At 51.4% G+C, this 16,884-nt stretch overlaps 4 protein-coding genes and 1 non-coding gene across 8 annotated transcripts; 2 read left to right on the forward strand and 3 right to left on the reverse strand.

The window, feature by feature from the left end:
* Window positions 1-107: 107 nt before the first annotated feature.
* On the reverse strand, window positions 108-4,739 carry INTS5 (integrator complex subunit 5). The gene is made up of 2 exons (XM_032415064.1): window positions 4,602-4,739; window positions 108-3,355 (listed from the first exon to the last, which is right to left on the reverse strand). Exons 1-2 carry the CDS (start codon window positions 4,679-4,681, stop codon window positions 376-378), a joined length of 3,060 nt encoding a protein of 1,019 aa, XP_032270955.1. The 5' UTR covers window positions 4,682-4,739; the 3' UTR covers window positions 108-375.
* A 5,261-nt stretch (window positions 4,740-10,000) lies between these two features.
* CUNH11orf98 (chromosome unknown C11orf98 homolog) lies at window positions 10,001-11,422 on the reverse strand. The gene is made up of 4 exons (XM_032414944.1): window positions 11,319-11,422; window positions 11,047-11,171; window positions 10,431-10,528; window positions 10,001-10,346 (listed from the first exon to the last, which is right to left on the reverse strand). Exons 1-4 carry the CDS (start codon window positions 11,355-11,357, stop codon window positions 10,240-10,242), a joined length of 369 nt encoding a protein of 122 aa, XP_032270835.1. The 5' UTR covers window positions 11,358-11,422; the 3' UTR covers window positions 10,001-10,239.
* A 9-nt stretch (window positions 11,423-11,431) lies between these two features.
* CSKMT (citrate synthase lysine methyltransferase) lies at window positions 11,432-13,281 on the forward strand. 4 transcript variants are annotated; one of them, XM_032414939.1, is made up of 4 exons: window positions 11,432-11,513; window positions 11,803-11,894; window positions 11,991-12,123; window positions 12,208-13,281. In XM_032414939.1, the coding sequence occupies exons 3-4, from the start codon at window positions 12,057-12,059 to the stop codon at window positions 12,939-12,941; spliced, it is 801 nt and encodes a 266-aa protein (XP_032270830.1). In that variant the 5' UTR covers window positions 11,432-11,513; window positions 11,803-11,894; window positions 11,991-12,056; the 3' UTR covers window positions 12,942-13,281. The 4 variants fall into 4 exon arrangements, with proteins under 4 accessions (XP_032270830.1, XP_032270833.1, XP_032270831.1 ...); XM_032414942.1 differs by having other exon boundaries at window positions 12,286-13,281; XM_032414940.1 differs by having other exon boundaries at window positions 11,803-12,123.
* Window positions 11,575-11,723, forward strand: LOC116638983. Its single transcript, XR_004300750.1, has one exon. It is a non-coding gene; the product is annotated as a small nucleolar RNA SNORA57 (small nucleolar RNA).
* A 1,847-nt stretch (window positions 13,282-15,128) lies between the features above and the next one.
* Window positions 15,129-15,790, reverse strand: LBHD1 (LBH domain containing 1). Its single transcript, XM_032414943.1, has 2 exons — window positions 15,579-15,790; window positions 15,129-15,500 (listed from the first exon to the last, which is right to left on the reverse strand). Exons 1-2 carry the CDS (start codon window positions 15,726-15,728, stop codon window positions 15,276-15,278), a joined length of 375 nt encoding a protein of 124 aa, XP_032270834.1. The 5' UTR covers window positions 15,729-15,790; the 3' UTR covers window positions 15,129-15,275.
* Between the last annotated feature and the right edge of the window lie 1,094 nt (window positions 15,791-16,884).

Raw genomic sequence — 16,884 nt, forward strand, 5'->3', positions numbered from 1 at the left:
TATCTTAGCGCCCGCCCCTTCCGGCTTTCTGATTGGCTCGACCGGAGAGCGCCGGGCGGCTGTCCCATTGGCAGAGCGCGCACAACAAATGCCCGCGGCAGGCGGGTCTAGGGGCGTGGCCTGAGGGCGGGGGCGGGATTGTCCAGAGCCAGATGCTGTCCGACTTTGCCAGCTCTCAGCATCAGACAGAGGCACTGGACTCTGCTTTTCTCAACTCGGCAAATTTTATTTAGAAAAAAAAGATGGGGGAGGAAAAAAGTGACAGCGCTCTTTAGGCCAAGGTTTTAGAAGAGAATCCTCCACCTTTCTGCAGCACCTTAGCTCCCTAGCTCTCTCACCGCTCAACCTCCCTTGGCTTCCGAAGCTTGGAAAAGGCTATGTGCCCTGCCGAAGGAGAGTGGACGGTGAAGGTGCCTGGAAACGGCCAGAGAAAAGGCCCAGGCGGTCAATGTTGCGGTGGAGGACACTGTGCAGCACAGCGAGATGGGGTCCACCCTCACCCCCGCCCTCCCTGGAGAAGTCCCGGATGAAGCGGCCACGCTCTGACTGGAAGATGAACTTCTGGGGCAATGGCCCATGCTCCCGGAGAAAGCCCCAGACACTGAGCAGCAGCAGACGCACTTCAAAAGGTGCCAGTTGGCTAAATACCTCGTGCATATTACCCAGGGCTGGTGGCAGGAGGCTTCCCTCTGCCATGACAGCTACCAGGGTGCAGGATGCCTCCAGATGCCAGGGAGAGTGAGCTGTATCAGGGTGGCGAGAGGCTTCCCAATGACCCAGAAGGGCGGCTAGTAGCCCCCGCAGGAGCACGGAACAGTAGCACAGGGCTGGGGGAGCAGCCGCCACCAGCTTTAACAGCTCAAAGAGCAAGGGCTGTTCCCGGAAGCGCCGGCCAATGCGGAGATCCCGCTCCACGGTGGCCCGGGCGTGCTCCTCAGGGGGCCAGGCTAGCTCAGCACCAGCTGCATCAGGACACACACTCTCCACCAAGGTCACTGCCACCGCTTTGGCTGCCTCAGGGCTCAGGGTGGGAGCCCCCCAGCAGCCCCCACATTCCGTACCCCCAGGGGCACTGCAGCAGTGCACCAGGAGGCTGAGGAGGCTCTGGGTGTTATAGACCACTTCCTGCTGATTGCGTGACCGGACAAACTTGGGTGGCTTGAGGCCACGACCGATGACTCCAGCGTGGAAAACTGACCAAATCCCTCCAGGCCCTGGCACAGCTGCAGTGTGCCGCCTGTTTGTGTCCAACAGGGAGGCAGAAGCCAAAGGAGCTGAGACAACTGAAAGAGTCTCATTGTCCCTATCCACTTCCCCTCCAAACAGTTCTGCGTTGCCCCGATGTAAGGCTCCCTCAACTAGCAGCTGCAAAACAGCCTTGAGCCCAGCTGGAGAGGTCTGAGAGAGGCGGGTAAGAAGCTGAGAGGCCGAAGCCACCCCTGGGGGGCCATGCAGCCTCAGAGACGCAAAGAAGCGATGTACTCCAGCTCTCACCAGTCCCAGGAGTTGGGAGGGGGACAGGGCTTCTTGAGGAAAGGGACAAATGGCCAGGAGGGAGGCAGCAGCTTCAGCTACTTCCTCCTCAGGATGTAGCAGGAGAGGAGCCAGGTCAGACAAATGGGCTGATGCAGACTCCCCAAACCGGGCCCCTAGGGCTGCAGGGCCCTCACCACCCTGCTGTTCCCACCCCACGAGCAGTGCCAAGTTGCGCAGGAACCGGGCAGTGAAGGGAGGCTGCAGAGTCCCTGCATGCACCCGAGCCAGGCAGCTTCGGAAAGCCAGAGGCAGGAGGCCAGAGAGGCTGACTACCAGCCCTGCATATAATTGGGTGGCCAGACTCAACTCTTCAGGGCTTCGGGCCCGGCTCAGGAGATGGCCCAAGGCCTCAGGTCCACAGCTAGGCCGAGTATAGACAGAAAGCAGCCCCAGGAGCTGGTGTTGCCAAAGGAAGCGCTTCCGTTCCAATCGTAAGGTCTCTCCACACAGCTCTCCAACATGGTTTCTTAGCGCATCTAGAAAGGGCACAGGGCGGGGGGGTGGGGGCGGGCCCAGCACCCCTTCCCCAGGAGACCCTCCCCGGTGATGAACCAGTTTTTGCAGATGCAGCAGCAGCAGCTGGATCAGCCGGTCACAGGCCTCACGCACCGTGTCCGGCACAGCCAGGCCTTGGGTGGTAATGACTGAGGCAGGCATAGCTGTGTCCACCAGGAACTGCAACAGGCGGTAGGCACCTGCCCCCGAGGCCTGGCTCACCAGGTGCACAGCCAGATTCAGCATGTTGTCCAACTCCTCTCGGGGGAATCCCTGCAGGTGTTGCTGCAGCTGACTCAGCACAGCTGGGGGCTTAAGGCAGTCCACCAACTCTCCAGAGACTGTGCCCAGCAAAGCTGGTGACATGACCGCCAGCTGCAGCAGGAAGGGGACTGTGGCCTGAAGGGACGGGTCCCCACTCCGGCCCCCAGAGCCCCCTGCCAGGCTATCATGGAACATTCGCAGAAGCTCCCGGCGGATGCTGTCTCCGTGGCGGGAGGCCAGGTGCCCTAGGATGCCTACAACTGAGGCAATCTTGGGCACCCGTTTCTCCCCAGGGATAGCAGGAGATCCAGGGAAGGGGTCTATAGAGGGGGTTTGAGAAGAGCTTGCACCACTGCCACCAGCTCCGCCTCCAGCCCCACCGTGAACACAGAAATCCTTAAGGCCACAGGAGAGAACTCGGGAGATGATAGTGCCCGGAAAAGAGGAGCCAATGTGGGCCACAACCCAGTCGAAGTGTGGGGAATGCTGGACAGAGGTATCCAGCAAGGCGTCCACGCAGGCATCTGGGCAACTACCAATGAGAGCTGAGAGACACTGAACATAGATGTCCATTAATGTGCGGGTGGCCCGACAGCCCATCCACAGCTGCAGCAATTCGTTGAGAGAGCCAGTGGCATGGGGCACACGCTGGTGCTGGCCTGAGTATGTGCTGCTCAGCTGCCCCATGAGGTCAATGGACCATGCACTAATCACAGGTGCCCAGGCCTTCGGGTTGGCCCGGATAAACTCAGACAGCACCTGCTGTACTTCCTGCACCACATCTTCTAGACCAGGTCCCCCAGCGGGGACATGGGAGGGTGGGGGTGGACGGAGGTGAGGGGGGCCAGCCACAGGGCTTTCATCCAGGGCAGCCAGGTGGGCCCGGACACTCTCATCAAAGACACCTCGCAAGTGGTCAAGCACGGCAGCCCGAGCAGGTGGCAAAGAGCGGAGCAGGAGAAGACCACAGCGAGCATGTTCCCGGGCCGAGAGTTGGTGGCCCAGAATAGGGTCCACGCCAGTCAGAAAAGCCTTGATTTCCTGGGACAACTCTTGAGCGCTAAAAGGAAGCAAGAGAAGCAGACTTAGAGCGCTGGGAGATGTTAGGCACATTACATTCCCCTCGTGAGCTTTGGTTTCTTTCCATGTAAAACAGGGGTAACTGTACCTCCCTCATAAGATAATGCACATGAAACACTTAAGCACCATATCAAGTTCACACTAATCACCAATAAATATTTTTTCTTTCAATAATAACAATAATATCAATGTTAGGTTAACTCATGTCAGGTACTCTTTAAGTACTTTATGTATATTATTTCAATCCAGACAACAGCCCAATAAGGTATGATCCCACTTTACAGATAAGAAAACTAAGGTTAAGTAATCAGACTATAAGCTCCAAAAGGGTAGTAAACATTTCTATTCTCTTCAACACTGAATCCCTTTCTATTGAAGTGCCAGGCATACGGGAGGTACTCCATGAGTATTTTTTGAATTGAGTAAATATATCTTGTGTGGCTACAACATCTGCTTTTAAAAACACCTTTCCAGCTTGACTACCCTCCCCCCAAAACACAAGCAGCGGGGATTATACTCTTAAAGAAAATCCTAAACTCAACTTGTCCCTCATTAAGGCCTCCTAGTACCTGTTTCTTCCCCATATTCTGCAAGCATCCTAACCACCCACCACTTGAACACATCAACAACCAACTCCGGGCATCCTCCTGGTGCCTAGGAATCACAGTGTCCCAGGATACAGACAAGGTAATGTCTGCCTTTTCTGCCAAAGAAGACCGCATCCTCTAGGGGCTGATAGGGCTCCAACTGTGCCCTCTCTGATTCCTTAAATAAATAAATAAACAAATAAACCACCCTAAGGTGAGAGAGAGTAGCTTAGTTGGAGGGCAAGGCAAAGGCTAGAGGGAAGCATTTTGTGGGTTTCCGGGACTGGGTTCCCAGGGAGTCTCCATAAAGTCAGGGGACCCTGGGTTCTCTCGGGTCTAAAAGGGGCAGGACGGCTGGGTTCCCAAGAGTTCTGATATCCCCAACTCTTGGGAAAACAAGGCCGGGATCTGGGGTAACTAGGCGTTTCGGTTAGAAGGAGGCAGGACCGAGATCTTAGGAGTGCGGGCACTGGAGCCCAGAGTTTTGGTGAAGCAGTCCCTGAGTTCTGGGAAGACCCGAGCAGGAATCTCTGAGAACCCTGACGCGAGTTCTCGAGGTAGGATCCGGGTTTCTGCCGAGAAGGCTGGGGATCGGCGCAGGGCCGCGCGATGGGGGAAGATGCCAGGGGCTCTGACTACCTGAGCGGCGCGGGACCGTGGGTGGCCGGGGCAGGACCGGGAGGCCCTGGGGCCCCGGGAGGGTCGCACAACGCGGACATCCCGGAGCCCTAGCCCGAGCCCGAGGCGGGAGCGGCGAAGCGCAGGCAGCGCATGCGCGCTGACGGGAAACCCAAAAGGAACCAGCGCCTAGGCTTCTCAGGAAAACCCGTCCGGCGACGTCCGCGACCCTCATACATTGGTTCCGGACCGCGTCGGGATCCCAGAGCAGGACTGCGACGGTGACAACGAGAATCCGACCGGCCTCAACAAAACCTTGTTTTCCCTCAAAGGGCTTTTAAGACACAAACTAAAGCTAGCTGCGGCTATTCACAATTGGATTTAATTATTTTTCCGAAAGCCAAAAATTCAGTGTTCAACTCAGGAGGTTTTAAAAAATGAAGCACTAGGAAACATTTTCATCAATAAATAGTGACGATATTAAATAAATAAACAAACAAGTAAACAAACAGTGACAATGGAAAAAGCAGTTAAAGGAGAGAAGGGAAGGGGAAAGCGGTAAGAAGACGGAAAGAAAGGAGGCAGGGGCACCTGGGTGGCTCAGTCGGTTAAGGCTGGGAGTCTGATCTCAGCTCAGGTTTCAATCTCAGGGGCGTGAGTTCAAGCCCCTCGTGGGCTCCACAGTGGGTGGGAGCCTGAGAGAGAGAATGAGGAGGGAGGGAGGGAAAACTCCTAAGAGAGGAAAAGGAAGTAAAGGGAAGGAGAAAAAGCCCAAAATAAACTGGGCTGGCTGGGCTGTAGGTGTTCTCCCAGTCATAAGCTGGCACTTTGTTTAGGCTTTGCTCTCTCCCCAGCCTGCCAACTCAGGACCTCTCCTCTCCCTTGCAGAGAGGGAGTGTGGTAACTATATGAGGAGCTCACGTGCACCTCTTGAAGAGCCCCTAGAACAGCCAGTCTGTCTAGATCAAGTTCCAGCTATCTCACTTACTGGCTGTGTACTCTGCTCAACACCCTCTCTATGCCTATTTCCTCTTCCCCAGTGAGGATGATAATAGTACAACTCCCTCATAGGGTTTGTTGTGAAAATTGAAACCAGGGAATATGTTCACTGATGTGAAATGTTGGGGTCCTGGAGCGAACGGTCAAGAAAGAATTCTTGAGACGTCTACTGTGCAAAAAAAAAAAAAAGGTTTTATTAAAGCACAGGGACAGGACCCGTGGGCAGAAAGAGCTGCACTGGGGTTGTGAGGAGTGACTGATTATATACTTTTAAGTTGGGAGGGGGATAGGGAGAGCGTAAGTCTCTAAGGTTTCCAGGACCTTGAGGGGTCATTTACTACTGTCTAGTAAACTTTAGTCATGAGATCCTTCAGATGTAGATTAGTGGCTCATATGCTTGGAGGATGATTGTTAACATGTATCTTGGGGGGGAGGGTAAGAGATGAAGGACGTTTCCAAACGGAGTTTCATATGTTAAAGGAGACTTAGAGGATCCAGGACTGCGACGGTCAAACAAAGGTTGCTAATGTCAAAGGTTGCCAATGTCAAAGAAAGGTTGCCTTTTGCCTCTAGCAAAGTATTAACATTGAAGCAGTTCAGTTCTTGGAGGAAGGTCACTCTGCCTGTCTCAAGTACTTGTCAATGGGCTACAAGTTGTAAGGAGGTTTAATTTTTTTCCATATTTCTTTAGCCTTTGTTCCCCACATTATTCACTGTATAGCGCTTCGTGCCTGCAATGGTTAAGTAAGCACTATATAAGCATTCACTACTTTTATTATATTTGTGGGTTTTTTTTAAGTTGATAGTATTTTATTTTATTTTTTTAAATATATAATCTCTCACTTTTTCTTTTTTTTTTTTTTAAAGATTTTTTATTTATTTATTTGACAGAGAGAGACACAGCAAGAGAGGGAACACAAGCAGGCAGAGTGGGAGAGGGAGAAGCAGGCTTCCCGCGGAGCAGGGAGCCCGATGCGGGGCTCGATCCCAGGACCCTGGGATCATGACCTGAGCCGAAGGCAGACGCTTAACGACTGAGCCACCCAGGCACCCCAAGTTGATGGTATTTTAAAGATTTTATTTATTTATTTGACAGAGAGGGATAGAGCCAGATAGCACAAGCGGAGGGAATGGCAGAGGGAGAGGGAGAAGCAGGCTCTGCACTGAGCAGGGAGCCCAATGCGGGGCTCAATCCCAGGCCCCTGGGATCATGACCTGAGCCGAAGGCGTACACTTGACCATCTGAGTCTCCCAGGCGCTCCTTATTTGTTGAATAAACTCCAGAAAAGAAGCTCTTTGACAACAGGAACTTTCCCTATTTTGTTGAAGGCTATATCCTCATCCCCTACAACAGTGTTTGCCTAGCACATTGTAGTAGGTTCTTAGTAGTTGGTTAAATGAATGAAAAGGAAAATTGGTTCTGAGGCCAGAAGGCTTACTGCTCTCAGTGGAAGTGTGAGTTAGAATAATACCAGATGGCAGTTCCTGAAGATACTTTTGAAACCACTTAAAGACATAGAATTGAACAAAAGTCAAAATGACTGCACTAATGCTTCCGCGAAGCTCAATTTTAAAGTAAACTTTTCCCTCTCCCGCAAACCTCCTCTCCTCCTTTTTTAGCCTTTTGTTTCAGGAACCTGGTACCACCCTGAAAAGGACTAAGGAGGCTGGCAGCACCTACACAATTCCTGTAGAAACCAGCTAGATCCTGTATTTACCTATAAAACCCCCCAGCACCTTCCTCTGAGCCCCTTCCTCCCGGTAGGCTTACAGTTTTTGAGGGCCATAGCTTGCTGCAGGCTCCTTTGCCCAGCAAAGCAATAAAGCTATTGTTTGGGGCGCCTGGGTGGCTCAGTCATTAAGCATCTGCCTTCGGCTCAGGTCATGATCCCAGGGTCCTGGGATCGAGCCCCGCATTGGGCTCCCCGCTCAGGGGAGAGCCTGCTTCTCCCTCTCCCACTCCCCCGCTTGTGTTCCCTCTCTCGCTGTGTCTCTCTCTGTCAAATAAATGAATAAAATCTTTAAAATAAATAAATAAATAAAAATAAATAAAGCTATTGTTCCTCTTTATCCCCAACTCTTGTCTTCCTGCTATATTTTGGCTCTGAAGCACGGAGGTCGATTTTCCAATAACACTTTTGAAGTGATTGTGTTTTAAAAGCTAAATGACTAATTATGGCTCTTTTTTTGTTCTTACATTTTAGAAGTTCAATCACTTACAAAGTGTATATACTACTTACTAGCAAAATCTGTTCTAGAACAGTAATATGAGACAATTTCTGCTCCTAACACTGCCTCAAACTTGGACCCAACACTTCCCATCTCAGAGCCTCAACTTTTGATCTGTAAAAGGACTTTTGAACCAGATAAGTTCTCTAGCACTGAGACTGTTGTGTGGTCTTTGCTCTTAAGGATTTCATAATCTAAAAGTGCCTTGTTTTGGTGTTGGGCAGATCTAGATTCATTCTGCTATTTATCAGCGATGTAATCCTGAGACAGTGACCCAACTGTTTGAAGCCCATTTCCTCATCTGTAAAATGGGTATGATGTCTCCTATCTCACACATGTTTGTTAACAAAGATCACTTTAAAAGACTTAGCATAATGCCAGATACAGAAACTTCTTTGAACACAGCAAGCTCCTTCTGCCTTAGATACGGGGGTAGAACAAAATTATGAAGAATGGGTATACCAAAATATTAAAAATGTCTTTTCTGGGGCACCTGGCTGGCTCAGTCGGTGGAATGTCTGACTCTTGATCTTGGGGTTATGAATTTGAGTCCCATGTTGGGTGTTGAGATTACTTAAAAATAAAGTCTTTAAAAAAAAAAAGAATATTATTGGAACTAAGGAAATTAGAATATGAAAAACTCAGTATTAGCCAATGTTGAATGTGTTAGGTGTGACAATAGTATTTTGGCATAGTATTTTGGCTATATAGAAGAATGTTCTCAGGGGTAAAATCTCATCTGCAATTGACTTTCAGATGAGTCAGCAAAGACAAAAATACAGACACATACATATTTGCAAGTGCATAGAGATAGAACAAGTGTAGGAAAATGATAAAAACTGGTGCATCTCAGTGCATATGTAAAGGTTCATTGTACTAATTTCTTAACTTTACTGAAGGTTTGAAATTCAAAATATGAAGCTGGGCTGGGAGGTGCAACACGGGCCCAAACCCTCCCTCTTCCAGGAAGCCTGCACTGATTAAACAAGACAGACGGAATATGCTTTTCCTCTGTTGAACACACCTCCACACAGGCAGCTTTTATTTATTTATTTTTTTTTAAAGATTTTATTTATTTGTTTGAGAGAGAGACACAGCGAGAGAGGGAACACAAGTAGGGGGAGTGGGAGAGGGAGAAGCAGGCCCCCCGCGGAGCAGGGAGCCCGATGTGGGGCTCGATCCCAGGACCCTGGGATCATGACCTGAGCTGAAGGCAGACGCTTAACGACTGAGCCACCCAGGCGCCCCCACACAGGCAGCTTTTAACTTTAAACATCCCAGCCCTCGCTTCCAACAGAAGTTCTGAATGTTAAATGGGAAAAATAATGCTTGGTTTTCAGTTTATTAAAAGTATAATCCTGGGATGCCTGGCTGGCTCGGTTTGTAGAGCATGCACCTCTTGATCTCAGGGTCACGAGTTCCAGCCCCGCGTAGAGCTTACTTAAAATAAAATTAAAGGGGCGCCTGGGTGGCTCAGTCGTTAAGCGTCTGCCTTAGGCTCAGGTCACGATCCCGGGGTCCTGGGATCGAGCCCCGCATCGGGCTCCCTGCTCTGCGGGAAGCCTGCTTCTCCCTCTCCCGCTCCCCCTGCTTGTGTTCCTGCTCTCACTGTGTCTCTCTCTGTCAAATAAATAAATAAAATCTTTAAAAATAAATAAATAAATAAATAAATAATCCAGTAGGGGTGCCTGGTGGCTCAGTCAGTTAAGCACCCAACTCCTGGTTTCCACTCAGGTCATGATCTTAGAGTTGATCTCAGGGTTGTGAGATGGAGCCCCTGTAGGGCTCTGTACTCAGCAGGGAGTTGGCTTCCCCTCTCCCTCTGCCCCCCCACCCCACAAACTCTCTCTAAAATAAATAAATCTTTAAAAATAAATTATATATTTATAAAATCCAGCAAAGGAAGTGGAGACAAACATAACATAAAGTGCCTTGCCCCCTCTGGTCACACAGAGGCAGTGGCAGAGCTGATATCAGGACCCTTATCTCCTCTACCATCTCTGCAATAAGCTGTATTTTTGTCAGAAGTGGAGAGTTGGGAGTGTCACCCACTAGGGAGATAGGATCATCACAGAGCCTGGCTTCTCACTGCCTTAGCTCAAGTGAGCTCCCGGGTCTTAATTGTCTTGTTTCCACACCCATAGCCCAGTTCCCGTGGCCCATTCCCGGTCCCACATTAAATCACACGCCTCTCCGTGAGAACTCTAGGGCTTTATTAAAAGTGGAGCTGACTGCGAGGGAGCCCCATTCTCCAGTCTTTTTTCTCCACCCTCTTCCTCTCAACACATCCCTCTGGGGCAGGTCACTAGGCCGTCAAGGAAGAGGAGTCTGAGGAGAATGAAAAGGGGCAATGCTTTCTCCAAAGTCCTCTGAAACAACCAGAGTCCTTCTGGCTCCAGCTGAGAATCTTCTGGTGGAAGGGGTGAGAGATTCAGTTATCTTCGAGGTCCTCCATGTCTACATCCTGGGAGGCTTTTGTCTTCTTTTGCCGCTTGGGCCGTGGTTCACTAGTCCTGACTGGCCTTGTGGGGGCTTCCACTGACCAAAAGGAAAGAGGAAGCATTAAAGAACCCCAACGAATCCAGGCTGCCCCCTTACCCCACCTCTGTGCCCCAGCCTCACCTTCCATGGCTGCTTTCTCTTTCTGGGCCAGCCGGATCTGCTGGAGGAGCTTTCTGCGCTTCTTCCCAGAGAGAGTAATGTTGGCACGTGCACTGGACCTGAAGGGTCGGTAGGAGTAAAGATATCCAGTTTAACCTGAACCAAGGTAGGTTGATTCTGGCTACTGAAAAGGTCTCTGGGGGAGTCCCTCTGACCCTCCGCCCCCCCCCCCCATGCTCTCTCGCATGGAGCAGGACTTGATCCCAGGAGCCGGATACAGGACTCGATTCCAGGACCCTGGGATCATGACCTGAGGTGAAGGCAAACGCTTAACCGACTGAGCCACCCAGGCGTCCTGTGTGTGCTTTAAATTTATTTATAAAAATCTGTGTGGACGTACAATGGTACTTGGGGAGGTGGGTGAGTCGACAGTTCTTACATTCTCAGTGGGGTCCAAGACCCAGAGAGGTTGTGAGCTACCGGTCCTGTGACAGGATAGCGAAGTGTGGGCACAAACGCTGCTTATACAAAAGTCAGTGCGCACGGAAAGCAGAGGGGATACTTGCGGTGGAGCTCGGCAGGAAGGAGAAAGGGGACTCGGTGGGGAGGAGCAAAGCGAAGAGGGTCTGGCACTCACGCCCGCTTCTTCAGGTGGTGCCGCGTGATCAGCCCTTCGTCTATCACAGCCCCGATCACCCGGTGCTTCAGTCGCCTCTCCCGGCTCAACACCCGCCGTCGCTTGAACAGCTTCTTCTTCAGCTCCTAAGGGGGAGGAAGATGCTAATCAGACGGAAGCCGCGACCCGGGACCCCGCACCCGGCGACTCCAGCCCATAGATTCCCATCTCTGGCGAGATTAGGGGGCTCCAGGACGCATGGGGAAACAAAGTCGGGGCGCCCACACAGTCACCGTTCGCGGCCGGTTGATCTTTCCGCCGGGAGCGCCCATGTTGGCTCCACCACCGCGTCTTGGCTCTGCGCAGCGTCAGTGCCGGCCCCGCCCCTCGGCCTCCGCGAGCCAATCGCAGCTCGGGGGCGGGTCCTGAGGGCTCTATAAAGGCGCTCGGCGTCGTTACGTGTCTTTCGCGGGACGGCGTTCGGGGAGGTACGTGGTCCGGTTGCGGAGCTGGGTGCGAGGGTGGGGGTTCTGGGCGAGGCCTGCGCACCCTCCTTTTCTTGGCGGCGGTCGGGTGTGCGGTCCCGGTCCCCGTAATGTACGGAGGCAGAGGGAAAGGGCTCCGGCCCCCTCGGCGTCATGTCTTCGGTGCCCGCGGCTTCTAGTCCGCCGGTTCTATCCTCAAACGCCGGGACACGGGCTCCAGGAAGCGTGACGGAACCAAGGCTCTGCAGGCTCCTCTCTGGTGTGCTAATTTAGCCTTCTCCTTTGATTTCAGGTCCTTGGAACCGTCCCTGGAGCCGGAGCTGTCGTGTGCCCTCCTCTTTCACTGCCCGTTGCAAACAATAAAGGCCGTTCCTACCCTAGTAGGTGTGTGTCCGCGTTCTTTTTTCCGAGGTTGTTGTTAGGGAGGCTGTAAGCGTTATTCCACAAAGCGGAATTTGCAGCTTTTCTCTTGGACCTCAGGCCCCTGCGGGAGTGCGGGCGACATTTCGCGGAAGGTTCTCTGGCCGACCTTGCCGGGATTTCCAGATGGCCGCGCTGCGCCGAACCCTCCACGTGGCGACCCTGGCGGCTGGGGCGCGCCGCGCTTTGGCGGGTAGGGAAGGTGGACAGAGTGGGAGGGAGGGTTCTTAGTGACCTGGGAGTCTAGTCCCTGAAATTGTGATTCTTCAAACTCCAGGGTACATAGCACCGTTTCTGCAGCATTTTGATGGAACTTGGGCGCTGGGTGACACACGTACTCCACTCGTGTCCACAGGCTCCCTGGCTGGTAGCTGCCTGGCCGACCGTCGCCTCTGGGATAAGCTCCATGCCGATGCCCGTAGGGGCAGCGTCCCCACGTTCGACTGGTTCTTTGGGTATGAGGAAGCCCAGGGGTTGCTACTTCCGCTGCTGCAGGAGGCACGGGCTGCCTGCCCATGGAGGGTGTTGGACGTGGGCTGTGGGACCTCCAGCCTGTGTACAGGCCTCTACACCAAGTGCCCACATCCCGTGGATGTGCTGGGGGTGGACTTCTCTCCTGTGGCTGTTGCCCACATGAAGAATCTCCTGGAAGGTGGTCAAGGCCAAACACCCCTCTGTCCTGGGCATCCTGCTTCCCGACTCCACTTCATGCAGGCTGATGCCCAGAACCTGGAGCCAGTGGCTTCCTCAGGCTGCTTCCAGCTAGTGCTGGATAAGGGCACCTGGGATGCTATTTCCCGAGGTGGTCTGCCCGGGGCTTACCAGCTTCTGTCAGAGTGCCTCAGGGTCCTAAGCCCCCAGGGGACCCTGATTCAGTTCTCAGATGAGGACCCTGATGTGCGGCTGCCCTGCCTGGAGCAAGGGTCCCCAGGCTGGACTGTGACTGTGCAGGAGCTAGGCCCTTTCAGGGGCATCACCTACTTTGCTTACTTGGTTCAAGGCTCTCATTAAAGACTTCAGTCCTGACCCGAATTTTCCTGTTGGGTAGCTTTTCAACTTTGTAAGATGGCTGGGAAGCAAGGATTTGAGGGCTGGCCTCCAAGTTTATTAGCTGGGAGCACAGAGTATTGAATGTTTCTGTGCCCCAGTTCATGCTCTGGCAGCAGGGTAGGAATAATACCCGGAGTTAGGGGATTACATGTGATGATAGGTGAAACGTGGAGCATTTAGCAATGCCAGGCACAAGACGGAGTGCTGAGTAGAGAAGGTGCAGTGGCTTATTCCCCAGCCCCAACGGACTGGAACTCCTAAAAACACAGGAGTTCTGTGGGGTTTTTTATTTGTTTGTTTGTTTGAGGAGTTTAGGGATTTGTCTGTTTGTTTTTATTTTTTTTTTTTTTTAAGATTTTATTTATTTATTTGTCAGAGAGACAGAACACAAGCAGGGGGAGAGGCAGGCAGAGGGAGAAGCAGGCTCCCCTCCGAGCAAGGAGCCCGATGTGGGACTCGATCCCAGGACCCTGGGATCATGACCTGAGCCGAAGGCAGCCGCTTAACCGACTGAGCCACCCAGGCGTCCCTGTTTGTTTTTAGATTTATTTATTCTAGAGAGAGTGAGCGAGCAGGGGGAGGGGCAGAGGCAGAGGGAGAATCCCAAGCAATCTCCATGCCCAGTGCGGAGCCCAAATCAGGGCTCTTCCCTGAGATCATGGCCTGAGCCAAAACCAAGAGTTGGGTGCTTAACTGACTGAGCCACCCAGGCGCCCCTGTTTGAGGAGTTTTTTAATAGAGGGGTTCTTAACCCAAATCCCAGTATTGACTGACTTGTGTGAGCCAGTGGCCTCACCCCTAAGCCTCTTGTCCTCACCTGTAAAAGGAGACTGAAAGAACCGATAGAAGGGCCTCATAACAAACCACTGAAATGTGGAGGGAGACAGAACAATACTTACCCTCAAAGCTCCTGGGAGGCAGGAGATGTGAATATTCCACAAAGCAGCTTCTACAAACACGGGAGCTGGCTGCTGGGTTCCAGAGAGGACAGGGGTTGGAGGCTTCCTGATACTCTGTATCCTCAGGAATCCAGGAGACCTCTTGTTCTCCCTGTTCCTGCCCCCAGCTGAGTTCTGGGTTAAAGGTTCTTAAGGGAGATCTGGGGTCCAGTGGGCTCCAAGTCCAGCCTGGGGGAGAGAGGAGTTGAAGAGCCCATTAAGAATGAAAAGTATTCCTGATCTATTACTGACTTTTTAAAAGATGAAACAAATTTGTGTATTTTTTTCTTATTGAAAAAAGTAATACAGCAATTATAATTAAGAGGCTAATTTCAGGGGTGCCTGGGTGGCTCAGTCCCTTAAGCATCTGGCTCAGGTCATGATCCCAGGATCCTGGGATTGAGCCCCACATCGGGCTCCCTGATGCTTCTGGGAGTCTGCTTCTCCCTCTCCCTCTGCCATCCCCCTTGCTTGTGCTCTCTCTGTCAACTAAATAAAATAAAAAATCTTTTTAAAAAAAAAGGCTACTTTGAGACGCCTGGGTGGCTCAGTCCGTTAAGTGTCGGCCTTGGGCTCAGGTCATGATCCCAGGGTCCTGGGATCGAGCTGCACATCGGACTCCTTGCTCAGCAGAGAGCCTGCTTTTCCCTCTGCCTTCCGCTCCCCCTGCTTGTGCTCTTTCTCTCACTCTCTGACAAATAAATAAAATCTTAAAAAAAAAAAAAAAAGGCTAATTTCACAGCCTGTTTCCTCATGAGGATGAAAGGATCTCCCTCACTGGGTTCTGAAAATCATGAGATAAAAGCATTTAGCACACTGTAAATGCTAATAAATAAGCTTCTAGAACAGTATCAGACATGGGGAAAAGTCTGGAAGAAAAGGCATCCAAAATGTAACTTATCTCTGGGTAGTTGATTTGGGATGATTTTATTACCTTTTTTCCCCCACAACAATGAATTTTTTTTTTAAAGATTTTATTTATTTATTTGACACACACACACAGAGGGAGAGAGCAAGCACAAGCAGGGGGAGCGGCAGGCAGGGGAGAAGCAGGCTCCCCACTGAGTAAGGAGCCCGATGCAGAACTCGATCCCAGGATCCTGGGATCATGAGCTGAAGGCAGACGCTTAACCGACTGAGCCACCCAGGCTCCCCAAACAATGTGAATATTTTAAAACATTAAGAATAATTAAAAGGCATCACCCTCAGACCCATCTGACCTCTGAACTTCCCTCTGAAGTTCAACTTTGCCAGACACCTTGACTTTTCTCTCCACCTCTACTTTTTTCCCCACTACATTTACTAAGCACCTACTGTATGCTTGTATTGCTTGGCGCGGGGGATACAGCTGAGGTTCCTATCTCAGTCCTGCCCAGAACATCCAGGTCACAATGGCCCCGCTGAAGCAGCTGCCTCCCTCACCTGGCTCTTCACTTTGGTCCTGGAAGAACACCTCGGCCTCCTCTTCCTCATCGGTGAGCAGCAGCAGCTCCTCATGCGGCCAACCAAGCTCCCCGCTGTCTTCACTCACCTCAGAGGCTTCCACCACAATGGAGGGCAGGTGGGTCTTTTGAGAGACAACCTGAATCGGGATAGCAGGGTGCTTGGACCAAGTTGGAGGATGAGCCAGCAGCCGGACACAGGGTGGAGAAGTACTAACCTGAACATCCTGGTGGCCTTCAACCCTGACAATTTCTCCTCCGTCCATCCACAGAGGGTTGGTCAGCTGAGGACTTTCCGGGTGCTGGGAGGAGCCTGGGCTATCTCTAGGCCAAGGGCCATCCTCACTGCTCCCTGGCACAAGGGCCATGGGTGCTAATTCTTAGAGTACAGAGTGGTTGAACTCAAAGTGGAGTACCCCTGCTCAGTACCCTCCACAGACTGCTCCTTTAATCTTTGGAGCCTGGCCCCTTAATCACTTCTGAGAAGAGAATGACAAGCTAGGAGATTATGGGCCTTCCAGGGGAGGGGAAAATCCCAAGAGGTGGAATAGGAGCTTTATGTCTCCTCACTCCCTGGGTGACACTGGGAAAGGCAGGAGGGATAAGATTCAACAAGGGCATCTGGATGAAAGCCCTGTGAGTGAAGAGCTTTGCTAACAAACTTAGAATTTCCTGATTCCTTTGCTTACTGGGTCTCCTAATTTGACATGTTTCTTTGTGTCTTATTTAACAAATATTCATATGGTGTTAACTATTTGCCAGGAACTGTTTTAAATGCTTTATATATAAACTCATTTAATTATCCTATAATTATGAGATAGATACTGTCATTAGCCCTATTTCCTGATCCAGATCCCCCCTGGGCACAAAGAACTTAAATGACTTGCCCAGAGATACCCAACTAAAAGGTGCTTTCTTCTCCAAACTAGAATTCAGTATGTTACTCCAAATTCAGAGTTTTCATTGGCAGGGGGTGGGGGGTGCAAGGGTATACCATGATGAGAAAAACAACAAATTTACTTTCTTTTGTTATTATTATTTTTTAAGATTTTATTTATTTATTTGACAGAGAGAGACACAGCGAGAGAGGGAACACAAGCAGGGGGAGTGGGAGAGGGAGAAGCAGGCTTCTCGCCGAGCAGGGAGCCCGATGCGGGGCTCGATCCTAGGACCCTGGGATCATGACCTGAGCCAAAGGCAGATGCTTAACGACTGAGCCACCCAGGCGCCCCTACTTTCTTTTTTTAAAAGATTTTATTTATTGGCACCTGGGTTCCTCACCCAGTACACTTGGCTTTGAGTTTTTGTTCATAAATTGAGGGAATTTGGAGGGGGTCAGTAGATTGATGTGTGTAAGCATCTGGATGTCCAGTATGTGCTGTACTGAAAAAGCACAAATCATTGTAGGAAACTACAGAGCACAGTCCTAGCAGATTTCGGAACTGGGCAACTGCAAAACCCACAGCAACCAGGCTGACACGCACTCTGACACGCACGCTCCCCTTAGCAATCCCACTTGGAATT

The sequence above is a fragment of the Phoca vitulina genome, unplaced genomic scaffold, assembly GCF_004348235.1.
Source record: "Phoca vitulina isolate PV1807 unplaced genomic scaffold, GSC_HSeal_1.0 scaffold16, whole genome shotgun sequence".
Lineage (NCBI taxonomy): Eukaryota > Metazoa > Chordata > Mammalia > Carnivora > Phocidae > Phoca > Phoca vitulina.

Bases quoted from the DNA above. Each gene is read 5' to 3' on its own strand.
- INTS5 (XM_032415064.1), bottom strand. From the start codon at position 4,681: ATGTCCGCGTTGTGCGACCCTCCCGGGGCCCCAGGGCCTCCCGGTCCT. The intron at 3,356-4,601 runs GTAGTCAGAGCC...GCTTCCTTTTAG, and splicing joins CACGGTCCCGCGCCGCTCAG to CGCTCAAGAGTTGTCCCAGG.
- CUNH11orf98 (XM_032414944.1), bottom strand. From the start codon at position 11,357: ATGGGCGCTCCCGGCGGAAAGATCAACCGGCCGCGAACG. The intron at 10,529-11,046 runs GTGAGTGCCAGA...CCGACCCTTCAG, and splicing joins CACCACCTGAAGAAGCGGGC to GTCCAGTGCACGTGCCAACA. The intron at 10,347-10,430 runs GTGAGGCTGGGG...CCTTTTGGTCAG, and splicing joins AGAGAAAGCAGCCATGGAAG to TGGAAGCCCCCACAAGGCCA.
- CSKMT (XM_032414940.1), top strand. From the start codon at position 12,057: ATGGCCGCGCTGCGCCGAACCCTCCACGTGGCGACCCTGGCGGCTGGG. The intron at 12,124-12,207 runs GTAGGGAAGGTG...TTCAAACTCCAG, and splicing joins GGCGCGCCGCGCTTTGGCGG to GGTACATAGCACCGTTTCTG.
- LBHD1 (XM_032414943.1), bottom strand. From the start codon at position 15,728: ATGGCCCTTGTGCCAGGGAGCAGTGAGGATGGCCCTTGGCCTAGAGAT. The intron at 15,501-15,578 runs GTTAGTACTTCT...ATCCCGATTCAG, and splicing joins AAGGCCACCAGGATGTTCAG to GTTGTCTCTCAAAAGACCCA.